Source organism: Amblyraja radiata, chromosome 12, assembly GCF_010909765.2.
Source record: "Amblyraja radiata isolate CabotCenter1 chromosome 12, sAmbRad1.1.pri, whole genome shotgun sequence".
Lineage (NCBI taxonomy): Eukaryota > Metazoa > Chordata > Chondrichthyes > Rajiformes > Rajidae > Amblyraja > Amblyraja radiata.
The window spans coordinates 7,794,418-7,811,215 of NC_045967.1; the positions used below are offsets into that span (position 1 = coordinate 7,794,418).

Sequence of the window (16,798 nt, forward strand, 5' to 3'; positions counted from 1 at the left end):
GATGGGGGTGGAGAGGTGATGGCCCAGTCTGACGGTCTGGGGGCGGTTAGACAGAAAGTCCTTGATCCAGAGGCAGATGGGTTGGGAGAGTCCTAAATCCATGAGTTTGGTGACCAGTCTGCTGGGGATGATGGAATTGAAGGCGGAGCTAAAGTCAATGAAAAACATCCTCACATAGCTCCCCTGGTGTTCGAGGTGGGTCAGTGCAGTGTGAAGAGCAGTGGCGATGGCATCCTCAGTGGACCTATTTGCTCTGTAGGCAAACTGGTGTGGATGGAAGGTGGGCGGGAGGCTGGCTTTGATGTGCTGCTGGACCAGCCTCTCGAAACACTTCATGATGACTGGTGTGAGAGTGGTGTGAGAAGCAGGTTTATATGTAAAATAAACAACTTACATTATGTTTTGTTCCCTACTTGAGATCTGTCCCGTTGTAGGCCTTTAGGGCGTTAGAAGTAGCTTTTTATTTTACTCCAGCGATTAAATTGTCCAGCGATTTTAAAAATTATCTTCCAAGAACGGAAGTCCGGCCGATTGTTCTGCAGCAGCTGGCAGGCCGAGGAAGTTCGCCTCTGACAGGCAGGAGAAAATGGCATTTTAATCCCACCCCCCCCCCCCCCACCCCCCTCAAAGGCGCCAAAGTCGCGCACACGGCCAGTGGCAGAACTGCAACGCCGCTGAAGGGAAGTATTGTAACATCGCTACTATTAGTCCTTGAACTCAAGTCATGAGAGGTAGTGTGGCGTGGTAAGTGGGCTGTGGGTGCTCTGAATGTGAGAGAGCGCATTCTACATCAATGAATTAAGAAATTATTTTGTGTTGGTCCTCAACTTTTCTGTTGTGGATCTGGAAGAAGTGACCATTATAAAACTCACAGCGGACCATTTGTAATAACACATTTGTTTTAGTGGAATCATTGCTTAACACCAGCACTGCCAGATGAGGAGACTACATTGGCTTCAGCAAGCCAGATGTTATCTGAAGCAGTCAACACTCACCTTTGACCCTGGGAAGCCTGGTTGGCCCGATGTGCCATCGCGGCCTGGTCTTCCTGAATTTCCCGGAGAACCTGGCAAACCCGGCGTTCCTGGCAATCCTGTGAGAGGTTAAATGGACAATATCAGCGGTCAAAGAACTTCAACATGGCGGTTGATGTTTTAGAGAGCCAGGTCCATACAAACTGCACACCATAGCAGCCTGCATCTTAACAGTAATAACATCAACTTCCATTTATATACTGCCTTTAAAATGATTTTTTAAAAAACTTCCCAAGGATCTTCATGAAGTCAAATTGACACTGAATACATCAGAGTAGGGCACCAGTAAACCAGAGGATTTAAATGACAATGCAGCAGTATTTGTGGTCATCATTGCTTACGGAGGTTGTTTTTTTCTGAATTCTTTAGCCCAGGGAGGTGGAAAGGTCACTTCATTGAATACGTTCAAGGTTGAAATAGACCTTGGGAATTCAACTGTTATTGGAAGAGACCAAAATAAGATGAGCCAGGGTCTCATTGAATGACGGAGCAATGGACACTATGCCCTAATTCCAATTTTATTTGTTACAATCATTACAATTGGCATGCGTCTGATGAAGAATATGTACAGCCAGGTTGCCTAACATTTTTTGTGGTTATTTCATGTTTAGTTTAGTTTCGAGATACAGCAGAGAAACAGACCCTTTGGCCCACCAAGCCCATGCCGACCATCGATCCCTGTACACTGACACTATCCTGCACACACTGGGGACAATTTACAATTGGACCAAAACCAATTAACCTACAAACCTGTACATCTTTGGAGTGTGGGTGGAAACTGGAGATCCCGGAGAAAACCCACGCAGGTCATGGGGAGAACGTACAAACTCCGTACAGACAGCACCCGTAGTCAGGATCGAACCCGGGTCTCTGGCGTTGTAAGGCAGCAACTCTACCGCTGCGCCACCGTGACATGTCAAACCAATTGAGCCATCAATGAATTCTATAGTCAATGAATTTAAAACTCATTATGCCTATTCGTGTGTTCAGTCAGGTGTTCAATATCCCTAACTATTCACAAACTTAATATTTCTCCTTCAACCAATTCTAAACAATTACCTGTCACTTATCTGATAATCCAATGATCTCAGATATATACACAAAGTAGTTATATGCATTTATCATGTAGAAACAAAATGTCCTGGGGTGTTGAAGCGTCACAAGATGGTACATAAAAATAAAGCTTTATTTTTTGAACTGCTGCAATTTAAAAACACACGTTAATGAAAACAAAGGTAGACAAAAATGCTGGAGAAACTCAGCAGGTGAGGCAGCATCTATGGAGCGAAGGAAAAGGCGACGTTTCGGGTCGAGACCCTTATTCAGACTCTGCAGTTCGCCCTTAAACAAAACTTAATGAAAACAAACGTACCTTTTCCACCTGATGCACCAGGAAATCCAATACCCGGTGCTCCTGGGTCACCTTTTGGACCATGGAGACCTGGTGAACCAGATTGTCCAGGTTGACCCGGGCCACCTAGAGAACAAAGGCAAAATTAATATGTTATTTCAAACAGTAGGATGCCATCAGGGGCTATTTCAGCTTCCTCACGTCTCTTTCAGAGTGTATTTGATGGGCACAGCTATAACCCCTATCTTCAAGGATGCAGGTGTACCACTGTTTAGTTTAGTTTAGAGATACAGCGCAGAAATAGGCCCTTCGGCCCACCAACTCTGTGCCGACCAGTGATATCCTACACCCACTAGGGACAATTTACACATCCATCAAGTCAAATAACCTACAAACCTGTATGTCTTTGGAGTGTGGGTGGAAACTGAAGATCTTGGAGAAAACCCAAGTGGTCACAGGGAGAACGTACAACCACCATACGGGCAACACCCGTAGTCGGGATCGAACCTGGGTCTCTGCCGCTGCAAGCGCTGTAAGGCAGCAACTCTACCGTTGCGCCACTGGTAAATTCATCTACTCCAAACCCCATTAAACCCTCAATGACTCTTTCTTCTCAAGACAGTGGGCGTTACTGGAAAGCTCCCATTTTCTCACCATGAACAGGCCATTCTCCTTTGTGTCTAAGCTTGAGCAGTGAGTGGTTTAAACAAGGGAAAGGACACAGCTCCATCTCCACATAGTTTTATAAGCGGGCATGCTGTATATGTTCACAGTCCTTTCAGTAGCATCTAATTAATTAAATAAAGATATTTGTGGTACTGCCTTAGTTATCTCCAAATAAACATTCACCAGAATGTTTCAATTATGGGGTGGGATGTTTCAGTTATGAGGAGAGACTGGATAGGCTGGGTTTTCATTCCATTGAGGTGAGAGGCTGAACGTGATCTGTTAGAGGTGTACAAAATTGAACAGATAGGATAGATAATACACAACTTTCTCCCATATCAGGGGTATCTGAGACTAGTCCGTTTAAGGTGCCGGTCAGTTTAGAGAGGATCTCAGGGTGATTTTTTTTCATCCAAAATGTGGTTGCAATCTGGGTCCCTCCAGCTGTGAAGGTAGTGTAGGCAGGTATTCTCACTGCACTTACGAAGCATTTTGAAACACACTTGGATTGTAGGCTATGGACCAAGTGCTGGTAAATGGGATTAGTATAGACAGGTAATTGATTGTGGGCACGCACAGGCTCGTGTGGGATCAAGGGCCAGTTTCCTGCTGTGTAAAGGGCCTGTCCCACTTGCTGATTTTTTCGGCGACTGTCGCCATCATTGACTGACTTATCAGGTCACCGAAAAAGTCCCAGCGTGATGTGGCATGACGACGTATTGACATGCGGTGTTTCCTCAGGTGTCGCAACATTTTTTTTGTCGCCGCTGAATTTTGAAATGTTCAAAATATTTCGGCGACTCAGATACATCAGTCAATGACGCCGGCAGTCGCCGAAATAAATGGCCAAGTGGGACAGGCCCTTAACTCTCTGATTCTATGAGAAGCCCCCAAACAGAAAACACATTTGGTGATTGCTGCCTTTACATTTCCATAAGAGATCTTTGGATCTCAAATCTCAGGTGAACCATGAAACTAAAGGTAGCTTTAGATCCTGAGATCTAACATTACGCCAATGATGAAAATGGTCATCTCTGCTGGCTTTATGGGGCAGAACTCATTTTCATCATAGATCCTTTTGAAGAATAATACCGAGCTGGAGAGGTCAAGTTCTGGGTTTAGCCTCTTCCCCTCAATCACCTCTCTGGAAGGATTGTGCCAAGTGGACTTTGTAACCGGTAAATTCTGCAGAAACTAGGTGAAGCTTCCAGTTCTATGATGTCCAATGTGGTTCAAATATTTAGAACAGACTGCAAGAAGCTGCCGCAGAAATCTACCTCAATATACCCACAGGGGGAGTTGAATGACGGAGAGCAGTTTACCTTCTTTCATGTTAAACCCAACACTCGCTCTGTACTTTGGAATGAATCCACTTTCACATTTGACAAAGACCTTCAATGGCAAGTTGTATTGGAACGCTTAATTTCCAGTGAAGTCTGACAAAGTTTATTCCGGCTTGTATTCACGCCAAGCTGCCAAGTTTAGAGCAATTGCTGCAGAAGCATTTCCTTGGCCATGGTCCAATGCACCTGGAGCCACCTCTGTTCACATTTGGTATCTTGTCCCCTCCTTTTCAGACAGGTGAGGTTTCTTTATGCAAAGCATTCCAGAAGTAGATAGTTTACATGACAAGAGAAGAAAACATGTTCCAGGAAAGCAGGAAAATTAGATGATGTTGACTGACCACCCAGTCCTTGTAAAAAGTATTTAGATCGAAGAGCTGATTCTGTATTTTATAACTGTCAATTGGAGTAAGAACATGTGAAATGTACTGTACTCATGTTTTAACGAGGTCACGATTCCTTAACACAGCACAATTCCAGCTCATTCATCTAGCAAAAGCACTCGCTTGTCGCCACATCACAGAAAACGCACGTCAGAGATGTAAACACCTCACCTGTGAGACCCAATGGGCCAGGTTCACCTGTGGACCCTGGAGGACCAGGTGGACCAGGTTCAGATACTGTTTGACCCGGTGAGCCTTTAGTACCTGGAAAGAAAAGGAGAGAGTTAATGAATGGTGATGGTAAATAACTCTACATTTAAAAAGAAAGCAATTTCATTCGAACATCTATAATATAACCTCAAATGTTAAGCTCCTAATGGTGCACCTCAATATTGTTGAAGTGAATATTTTGGTTCAGTTTTTTGTAATTAATTTTAACTTCATACTGGGATTTATCAGCCATTTTTCATATCTAATGTCAGATTGTGAGTATAATCAGCTCACATGAACAGAACCCTGCTATAACCTAGGGCGGACCTGTACTATAAAACTAATATAAAACACCACCAGATTCAGGGACAGTTTCTTCCCAGCTGTTACCGGGCAACTGAACCATCCCACACAAACAGAGAGCAGTCCTGAACTACTATCTACCTCTTAAGAATAAGGAGTAAGCCATTTAGAACGGAGACGAGGAAACACTTTTTCTCACAGAATGGTGAGTTTGTGGAATCCTCTGCCTCAGAGGGCGGTGGAGGCAGGTTCTCTGGATGCTTTCAAGAGAGAGCTAGACAGGGCTCTTAAAAATAGCGGAGTCAGGGGATATGGGGAGAGGGCAGGAACGGGATACTGATTGGGGATGATCAGCCAGGATCACATTGAATGGCGGTGCTGGCCTTCTCCCCATATCCCCTGACTGCTTTTTTAAGAGCCCTATCTAGCTCTCTCTTGGATAAATAATTAGAGTTGGATAAAGAATAAATAGTTGGATAAAGAAACTAAAAATGCCTTATGGCTGGTTTAAAGAACTGACAACATGAGAGACTCCAAAGTGATATCGAAAGTATCCGGGGGTAAGTAGTTTAGAGGGTGAAGAGTGGGCATGAGATGACTTTAGCGGGCAAGATTACAGAGAATCCTAAAGCATTTTATAACTATTAATGACAAGTGCATAACCAGGGAAAGAATAGGAAGCCTGTAATAAAAATGAACTGTAGATGCTGGTTTGTACCAAAGATAGACACAAAATGCTTAACTCAGTGGGTCAGGCAGCATCTCTGGAGACCCAACCTAAAACATCACCTATCTATTTTCTTCAGAGGTGCTGCCTGACCCACTGAGTTGCTCCAGCATTTTTTAATCTATTTAAAATATAAGAGCCCATTAGATATCAACGTGGCACTCTCCATCAAGATGCAGCAGAGGCGGGTAAGGTCTTCAATATATTTCATCTGTAATCACTTACGAGCAGAAGTGGTACATGGAGAATTTGAAATAACCATATAACCATATAACAATTACAGCACGGAAACAGGCCATCTCGACCCTTCTAGTCCGTGCCGAACACGTATTCTCCCCTAGTCCCATATACCTGCGCTCAGACCATAACCCTCCATTCCTTTCCCGTCCATATAACTATCCAATTTATTTTTAAATGATAAAAATGAACCTGCCTCCACCACCTTCACTGGAAGCTCATTCCACACAGCCACCACTCTCTGAGTAAAGAAGTTCCACCTCATGTTACCCCTAAACTTCTGTCCCTTAATTCTCAAGTCATGTCCCCTTGTTTGAATGTTCCCTACTCTCAGTGGGAAAAGCTTATCCACGTCAACTCTGTCTATCCCTCTCATCATTTTAAAGACCTCTATCAAGTCCCCCTTAACCTTCTGCGCTCCAAAGAATAAAGCCCTAACTTGTTCAACCTTTCTCTATAACTTAGTTGCTGAAACCCAGGCAACATTCTCGTAAATCTCCTCTGTACTCTCTCTATTTTGTTTACATCCTTCCTATAATTAGGCGACCAAAATTGTACACCATACTCCAGAATTGGCCTCACCAATGCCTTGTACAATTTTAACATTACATCCCAACTTCTATACTCAATGCTCTGATTTATAAAGGCCAGCATACCAAAAGCTTTCGTTATCACCCTATCTACATGAGATTTCACTTTCAGGGAACAGTTATTCCCAGATCCCTCTGTTCACCTGCATTCTTCAATTCCCTGCCATTTACCATGTACGTCCTATTTTGATTTGTCCTGCCAAGATGTAGCACCTCACACTTATCAGCATTAAACTCCATCTGCCATCTTTCAGCCCACTCTTCCAACCGGCATAAATCTCTCTGTAGACTTTGAAAATCTACTTCATTATCCACAACCCCACCTGTCTTAGTATCATCTGCATACTTACTAATCCAATTTACCACACCATCATCCAGATCATTGATGTACATGACAAACAACAGTGGACCCAACACAGATCCCTGTGGCACCCCACTAGTCACTGGCCTCCAACCTGACAAACAACCATCCACCATTACTCTCTGGCATCTCCCATTCAGCCACTGTTGAATCCATCTTGCTACTCCACCATTAATACCCAACAATTGAACCTTCTTAACCAACCTTCCGTGAGGAACCTTGTCAAAGGCCTTACTGAAGTCCATATATACAACATCCACTGCTTTACCCTCATCAATTTCCCGAGTAACCTCTTCAAACAATTCAAGAAGATTAGTCAAACATGACCTTCCAGGCACAAATCCATGTTGACTGTTCCTAATCAGACCCTGTTTATCCAGATGCTTATATATATTATCTCTAAGTATCCTTTCCATTAATTTGCCCACCACTGACGTCAAACTAACAGGTTTGATAAATGAAAGTATGTTCAGATATCTTTCCACCAGACTGATGTTGATGAGGGTCGTGCACTTGTTGTTGTCTGTGTGGACTTAAAAATGGGTCTTTGACAAAGTCTCACATGGGAGACTAATCTAGAAAATAACAGTCAATGGAACCTAACAAATTGTACACAGAATTGTACCCAGATAGAGGGCTGAGGAGGATTGTTCAGGGTTGGTTTGGCAATTGACAGCTTGAGACCAGTAACCAGAGTTTGAAGGAGGATCCCGCCCTGAAACGTCACCCATCTCTGTTCTCCAGAGTTGCTGCCTGAGTCACTCCAGCGCATTGTGTCTTTTTGTAAACTAGCACTTGTGATTCCTTGAGTCTACCAGTGATATATAGAAACATAGAAAATACATGCAGGAGTAGGCCATTCGGCCCTTCGAGCCTGCACCGCCATTCAATATGATCATGGCTGATCATCCAACTCAGTATCCTGTACCTGCTTTCTCTCCATACCCCCTGATCCCTTTAGCCCCAAGAGCCACATCTAACTCCCTCTTAAATAAAGCCAATGAACTGGCCTCAACTACCTTCTGTGGCAGAGAATTCCAAAGATTCACCACTCTCTGTGTGAAAAATGTTTTTCTCATCTCTGTCCTAAAAGACTTCCCTCTTATCCTTAAACTGTGACCCCTTGTTCTGGACTTCCCCAACATCGGGAACAATATTCCTGCATCTAGCATGTCCAATCCCTTAAGAATGTTGTAAGTTTCTATAAGATCCCCCCTCAATCTTCTAAATCTTGTAGGGTTAAGTGGTAGGACTTCTGCAATTTGTTATCTACACTATTAAACTTAAGATGTTAGAGGAGGGTAGTGAGAATGCTATTGCAGAGTTGGCTGAGATATAGCAAATGGAATTTAGTCCTGTAAAAATTGTGACCTGTTGGGGGAGTGATAATAAGTCAAGGATATACACATCTCCAGGAAGTATTATGGAACAGAGGGCCTTTAGTGTACATGAAGGCAGCAGCAGAGTTAGATAAGGTGGATTAGTTGCCTTGCTGGAGCATAAAATATGAGCAGGAAAGTTATGTACAGCTGTATAAATCACAAAAGATGAACACAAAATGCTCAGCAAAGGCGGCATCGCTGGAGAGAAGGTGGCGTTTCGGGATGAGACCCTTCTTCAGATGTAGGTCACAGTTGGAGTGCTTTGTGCAGTTCTGGTCACCACATTATGGGACAGATGTGACTGCACTGGAGAGGGATCAGAGGAGATGCACCAGTATGTTGGGATGGATCAGTTTAGATATGAGGAGAGACAGGATAAGCTGGGTTTATTTGCCTTTGAGCTGAGGAGACCAAGATACACTCTGGAGTTTAGAAGGATGAGAGGATATCTCATTGAAACATATAAGATTGTTAAGGGCTTGGACACACTAGAGGCAGGTATCATTGATTTCACTTTCACAGGCAGTCACGGCTCTGACGTATTGCGGCAATCAGTGTCTGGCTCTCAGTACCGTGCCTGGCCCTGACCTTTCCCCTTCCTGTACTGTTTGTGTGAATGAGTACCTAAGAAGAAAACTATGCTGCAATGAAGCCTTCCTTCCACACAACCCAGTTCAACCCAGTGAGGCGATCTCATTGAAACATATAAGATTGTTAAGGGCTTGGACACACTAGAGGCAGGAAACATGTTCCCGATGTTGGGGAAGTCCAGAACCAGGGGCCACAGTTTAAGAATAAGGAGTAAGCCATTTAGAACAGAGACGAGGAAACACTTTTTCTCACAGAGAGTGGTGAATCTGTGGAATTCTCTGCCTCAGAGGGTGGTGGAGGCAGGTTCTCTGGATGCTTTCAAGAGAGAGCTATATAGGGCTCTTAAAAAAAGCAGAGTCAGGGGATATGGGGAGAAGGCAGGAACGGGGTACTGATTGGGGATGATCAGCCATGATCACATTGAATGGCGATGCTGGCTCGAAGGGCCAAATGGCCTACTCCTGCACCTATTGTCTATTGTCTATTGAAGGTCCATAAAATTATGAGGGGCATGGTAAGAATAAATAGTGGAAAATATTACCCCTTTGTTGAGCAGAGGGCATGCACTCGTGGAAAATAGGCAGTAGATTTACATGGAATTTGAGGAAGACTTTTTTCACCCCGAGGTGGTTGAAATGTGGCATATATTACCTGAGAGAGGCGATCTCAGAATGCTACTTAGATGGGCACTTGTAACAACGGTATAAAAGGTCAACTAAAAATTCTGGGGTAACTCAGCAGGTCAGGCAGCATTTCTGGAAAAAGGGAATAGGTGACGTTTCAGGTCGAGTCCCTTTTTCACACTGAGAATCAAGGGGAGAGGGAAACCAGAGGTATCAAGCGGTAGAAATAATAAATGAATGAATGGATGAAAAGAACAAATCAAAGCCAGCCAGATAATCAAGGAAAGGCGGAGCCCACAAGGATCCATTGTTGGCGATGGAGAAGATGATAACGAGTGGATACAAAACTGTGAAAGTGTGCAGGATGAAGGTGAACCTAGTAGGGAGACTAGGATAGGGGAGGGACGGAGAGAGAGGGAATGCACTTGAAGTTAGTGAAATGTGACCTGTTGGGGAGTAGTATTGGGTGTAGGGGGCTGACATGGATAGAAAATTGGTTGGCAGACAGGAAACAAAGAGTAGGGATTAACGGATCCCTTTCAGAATGGCAGGCAGTGTGGGGTAGTGGGGTACCGCAAGACTCGGTGCTGGGTGGGGTACCGCAAAACTCGGTGCCCAACAACTTATGAACTTATGAATGCCACTAGCAGGCTCTCAGAGAGGGTCCATGAGATATTGCCAGCAATGGGAAAGTTTAATAGTCGAGTAGGCATGGGTCATCCTTTATCAGAATGGTAAGCTACGAGAAATGGAATCAAAAGTGTGAGGGACATCATTGGGGTGAAAAAGAAGGAACAGTGGTCAATATATGGGAGCAAATATTTAAGGCAAAGTATCAGAGGATTGGGTTAATGATGGTACAGAACAGTGTCTGAGAGAGTGGTGGGTGATGGTCACTCAATCTGTAATCGCCTACACATCTGCAGCCTGAGAGCGGGGAATCAAAATTCATCATGGAGGTGAGGATTGGCTTTATGGAAGGAAGCAGGGGGTGATAGTTGAAGGTTGCTTCTCGGACTGGAGGCCTGTGGTGACTAGTGGTGTGCCTCAGGGTTCGGTGCTGGGCCCGTTACTGTTTGTCATCTACATCAATGATTTGGATGAGAACATACACAGCAAGATTAGCAAGTTTGCTGGTGATACAAAAGTGAGTGGTTTTGCAAATAGTGAAGATGGCTGTAGCAGGATCTAGATCGATTGGCCAGGTGGGCTGAGGAATGGTCGATGGAATTTAATACAGAGAAATGGGAGGTGTTGCATTTTGGGAAGTCTAACATGGGCAGGACCGACACAGTGAATGGTGGGGCTCTGTGGAGTGTTACAGAGCAGAGGGATCTAGGAGTACAGGTGCATGGTTCCTTGAAGGTGGTGTTGCAGGTAGATAAGGTGGTCAAAAAGGCTTTTGCCACTTTGGCCTTCATCAGTCAGAGTATTGAGTATAGAAGTTGGGAGGTCATGTTGCAGTTGTATAAGACATTGGTGAGGCCACATTTGTAGTATTGTGTTAAGTTCTGGGTACTATGTTATAGGAAAGATATTGTCAAGCTGGAAATGGTACAGAGAAGATTTGTGAAGATGGAATAGAGGGTGTGAGCTACAGGGAGAGGTTGAGTGGGCTGGGACTCTATTCCTTGGAGCGCAGGAGGATGAGGGATGATCTTATAGAGGTGTCTAAAATCATGAGTCTCTGGCCCGGAGCAGGGGAATCGAGGATCAGAGGACATGGGTTTAAGGTGAAGGGGAAAAGATTTAATAGGAATCTGAGAGATAATTTTTTCACACAAAGAGTGATGGGTGTATGGAACGAGCTGCCAGAGGAGGTAGTCAAGGCAGGGACTATCCCAATGTTTAAGAAACAGTTTGACAGGTACATGGACAAGACAGGTTTGGAGGGATATGAGGCCAAATGCAGGCAGGTGGGACTAATGTAGCTGGGACATGTTGGCCGGTGTGGGCTAGTTGGGCTGAAAGGCCTGTTTACACGCTATGAAGTTGGTTGTGAAAAATTGCAGCAGGATCTTGATTGATTGTGGATGTAGGGAACGGTCTGCCAGAGGCTATGACTCTATGACGCTATGAAATAACTTTTTATACATCTGGCACGAACTAGATGGGCTAAATTGCTTCTGATTTTATGATTCTATGAGTTCAGCCAAAAATATAAAATTGTCACATGGGTCCCATCATGCACCAATTTAATCAGCCAGAGAAAAAGGACAAACCATAACTCGTGCACGAACATACCTGGAGCCCCAGGTCCTCCTGGGCGACCTGAAACACCTTGCATGCCTTTTGGGCCTGAATACCCAGGTGAGCCAAATCCCGGTGGTCCTGGTGGCCCCCTGTCTCCTGGGAATCCCAATGGACCTGGATCACCTGGTGGACCTCTTCCTCCTTTGAAGGTTAAACCTCCCTGAAAAGAAATTCCAATGGCCCTGGAGTTAATATGCGGCAGAAAGATGGCTTTACTCAAGGCAACAAGCTTGAATGTTTAAAATATAAAGGCACAAATGAAACGTTTCCCTTCATATATTTCTCCCCAATCCAGTTAGATCTGACATTCATGTTGAAAGTCTAGAGAGAAACGATAATCATACTTACTGTAAATTATGCACTCCTTTCCAAGGTTTACAATCAAGATAAAAAAAATATATAAAGGGAGCAATTTGGATAGTAACTTTACTGTTTGATTCTGAGCAAATAAATGGCTTGTAGATGACTTACTTTCTATGTTCAACACAGGAGCAAAGGCCACTCTAATCCAGGCACAGCCAAACCTTCGTACAAATTCAATCAATCAAGAATTCTGAATGATGTATCCACAAGTGTACAGACGGGTCTTCTGCTCTGCTTCTATAATTCTCTTCCATTGAAAATGTATGTATTCACTACAATGTCACGATTAGCAACATCCCTGGGTTCATCGCTGGCCAGAAACTGAACCCGACCAGCCACATAGAAGGAAGTCCGAGCTTGGTTATCCTGCACATTCTCCTTTCCAACATCTACAAGTTTGTAGGGTACCCCAGCTATGCCTGCCTCTTTGTAGGGTACGTTGAACAATCCCTGTTCCAGACGTATGTACACTGGCCCTATCCCCAAACTCTATCTCCATTACATTGATGACTGCATCGGTGCTGCCTCCTGCACCCGTGCAGAACTCATTGACTCATCAACTTCACCACCAATTTCCATCCTGCACTCAAATTTACTTGGACCATCTCCGACACCTCCCTCCCCTTTCTTGATCTCACCGTCTCCATCACAGGAAATAGACTATCGATTGACATCTATTACAAACCCACTGACTCCCACAACTATCTTGACTACGCTTCTTCCCACCCAGCTTCCCGCAAAGACTCTATCCCGTACCCCCAATTCCTCTGTCTGCGCCCAAGATGAGGTGTTCCATTGAAATTGAAATTTCTTTATTTATATAGCACATTTTTAGTCAACTTGCATTGACCCCAAAGTGCTTCACATAATTACATCCACACACACAGGCAAAGGTGGGTGAAGTGTCTTGCCCAAGGACACACACAGGCAAAGGTGGGTGAAGTGTCTTGCCCAAGGACACAACGACAGTATGCACTCCAAGCGGGATTCGAACCAGCTACCTTCCGGTTGCCAGCCGAACACTTAGCCCATTGTGCCATCTGTCGTCCCATACCAGAACATTGAGATGTCCTCATTCTTTAAGGAACAGGGGTTTCCCTCTCCCATCATAGATGAGGCCCTCACTAGTGTCTCCTCAGTACCCCGCAGCTCCACACTTGCTCCCCCTCCCCATAGTCGCAAGACCCCCTAGTCCTTACCTTTCACCCCATCAGCCGTCGTATACAGCACAAAATCCTCCAGAATTTCGGCAACCTCCAACGGGATCCCACCACTAGCCACATTTTCCCATCTCCACCCTTTTCCGCCTTCCGCCGAGACCGATCTCTCCGCAAATCCCTGGTTAACTCATCGCCTTCCCACCCAAACCACCCCCTCCCAAGGTACTTTCCCTTGCAACCACAAAAGATGCATCACCGGTCCCTATACCTCCTCTCTCGACTCTGTCCAGGGACCCCGACAGTCCTTTAAGGTTAGGCAGAGGTTCACCTGCACCTCCTCCAACCTCATCTACTGTGTCGTTGTTCAAGATGTGGACTCTTATACATCGGCGAGACCAAATACAGACTGGGCGATCGTTTCACTGAACACCTTCGCTCAGCTCGCCTGGACCTACCTGACCTCCCGGTTGCTAAACACTTAAATTCTACTTCCCATTCCCACACTGACCTTTCTGTCCTCGGTCTCCTCCATTGTCAACGTGAGACTAAACACAAATTGGAGGAACAGCATCTCTTATTACGCTTGGGCAGCTTACAGCCCAGTGGTATGAATATTGACTTCAAGTAACCCCTGCGTTCTGTCTCTCTCCATCCCTCCCTCACATCAGCTTCTCCAGTAGCATCAGCTTCTCATTTTCACCCAACAAACACCTACCAATGGCCTGTTTCCTTTATCATCATTACTTTGTTGTATATCTTTCGTTCATTGTTCTTTATCTCTCTACATTATCTTCTATATCTCTGATTTCCCTTTCCCCTGACTCTCAGTCTGAAAAAGGGTCACGACCCAGAACGTCACCAATTCCTTCTCTCCAGAGATGCTGCCAGTCCCGCTGAGTTACTCCAGCTTTTTGTGTCTATCTCCAGTTTAAACCAGCATCTGCAGTTCCTCCCTACACATTTTGTCTACAAGGACACATTATGATTGGATGGAATATTCTCTCATCTACCTGGATGAGTGCAGTTTCAAAAACACTTAAGAAGTTCCACAGCTCCAGGATAAAGTAGACCACTCCAAAAATCCTTCTGCCAAGGAAGGATTTGTGTTTGCAGTGAGTACCAGCTACAAAAAACCCTGTAGCCACTGTGACTTTTCCCTGGAGTATTGCGTACAGTTTTGGTCTCCTAATCTGAGTAAAGACATTCTTGCCATAGAGGGAGTGCAGAGAAGGTTCACCAGACTGATTCCTGGGATGTCAGGACTTTCACATGAAGAAATATTGGATAGACTCTGCTTGTACTCACTAGAATTTAGAAGATTGTGGGGGATCTTATTGAAACGTACAAAATTCTTAAGGGGTTGGACAGGCTAGATGCAGGAAGATTGTTCCCGATGTTGGGGAAGTCCAGAACAAGGGGTCACAGTTTAAGGATAAGAGGGAAGTCTTTTAGGACCGAGATGAGAAAAACTTTTTTCACACAGAGAGTGGTGAATCTGTGGAATTCTCTGCCACAGAAGGTAGTTGAGGCCAGTTCATTGGCTTTATTTAAGAGGGAGTTAGATGTGGCTCTTGGGGCTAAAGGGATCAGGGGGTATGGAGAGAAGGCAGGTACAGGATACTGAGTTGGATGATCAGCCATGATCATATTGAATGGTGGTGCAGGCTCGAAGAGCCGAATGGCCTACTCCTGCACCTTTTTTTCTATGTTTCTATCTACCCATCCTGTGAACTCCACTGCCCATAGTAGGCGAGTCAAAAACTAGAGAGCATAGGTTTAAGGTGAGAGGCGAAAAAGATCCGAGGGCAACCTATTCACACAGAGATTGGTACTTAGATTAGCGTAGAGATACAGCACGGAAACAGTGCCTTTGGCCCACTGAATCTATGCCGACCAGCAATTCCCTTACACTAGCACTATATTACACACACTAGGGACAATTTACAATTTACAAAAGCCAATTAACCTACAAACCTGTACGTCTTTGGAGAGTGGGAGGAAACCGAAGCACCCAGAGAAAACCCAGATTTGTGGGTTTGTCCTTTTTCTCTGCATGTCACAGGGAGAATGTACAAACTCCTTAAAGACAGCACCCATAGTCAGGATCGAACCTGGGCCTGTGGCGTTGTTAAAGCCCTGTCCCACGGTACGAGTTCATTCCAAGAGTTCTCCCTGAGTTTGAGCCCTGATTCAAACTCGGAGATTTACGGTAATGGCCACTCATTGGTACTTGGGGCTCTCGTGGACATTTTTCACCATGTTGAAAAATCTTCACGAGTCTTCCCGTGCTTACCTGCCGTTAGCGAGTCTTCCCGAGTACCTGCCATTAGCGCTAAGAGACGTCCCGAGCTCCGACGTACACGCTACGTTCATTCCCCGTGCTTACCACGAATTTGATTTTTTTAAACTCGGGAGAGCTCTTGGAATGAACTCGTACCGTGGGACAGGGCTATAAGTCAGCAACTCTACCGCTGCTCCACCATGCCACCCTTGTGTATATGGAATGAGCTGCCAGAGGAAGTGGTAGAGGTGGGTAAAATCACGGACAGGTACATGGGTAGGACATATTTAGGGATATGGATCAGGCCAGGCAAGTAGGACTAGCTTAATTTCACAACTGGGTCAGCATGGATGAATTGGGCCAAGGGTCTGTTTCTGCACTGCATAATTCTGTGACTCAATGATTCTCTGCAAAGGCAGCAGCTGCAGGAGAATATCATATCCTCCAAGTCAGACAGAACTTGAAATATGTTACGGTTCCTTCATCATTACTGGCGTTGAATGACAATCCTCCCTCCACAGCAGCACTTTGTGAGCACCTGCACCAAAATGACCGTCACTGGTCAAGAAGATGAGGCATCCTCACCTTCACCGTGGCAGCTAAAGCTGGACAGTGAATGTTGGCTGATCCAGCAACACCCAGAACCTGAAAAATGCTCAAATAATAATAAATGCTCAAAATAAAATGGAATTTTAGTGTAATAAGTTCAAGTTCAAGTTCAAGTTAGTTTATTGTCATGGAACTGTTAAGGAATTGTCATATTGTTAAGGAACTGCAGATGCTGGTAAAATGCCATTATAAACCGAAGATAGACACAAAAAGCTGGAGTAACTCAGCGGGTCAGGCAGCATCTCTGAAGAAAAGGAAATGGACATTTAGGGTCGAGACCTTTCTTCGGTTAATTTTAGTTTCTGTTTAGTTTTTTTAGTTTAGTTTATTG

The 16,798-nt window shown here is 44.7% G+C and overlaps 1 protein-coding gene across 7 annotated transcripts in view; it reads right to left on the reverse strand.

Annotated features, from left to right (window-relative positions):
• col4a5 (collagen type IV alpha 5 chain) overlaps window positions 1-16,798 on the reverse strand; it is a 256,174-nt gene that overhangs the window by 87,836 nt on the left and 151,540 nt on the right. For all 7 annotated transcript variants that reach the window (XM_033030174.1, XM_033030172.1, XM_033030173.1 and 4 more), the window contains 4 exons: window positions 12,046-12,214; window positions 4,949-5,041; window positions 2,407-2,511; window positions 996-1,093 (listed from right to left, as the gene is read on the reverse strand). In XM_033030174.1, coding sequence (XP_032886065.1) covers window positions 996-1,093; window positions 2,407-2,511; window positions 4,949-5,041; window positions 12,046-12,214 — 465 coding nt within the window. The remainder of the gene's footprint in view (window positions 1-995; window positions 1,094-2,406; window positions 2,512-4,948; window positions 5,042-12,045; window positions 12,215-16,798) is intronic.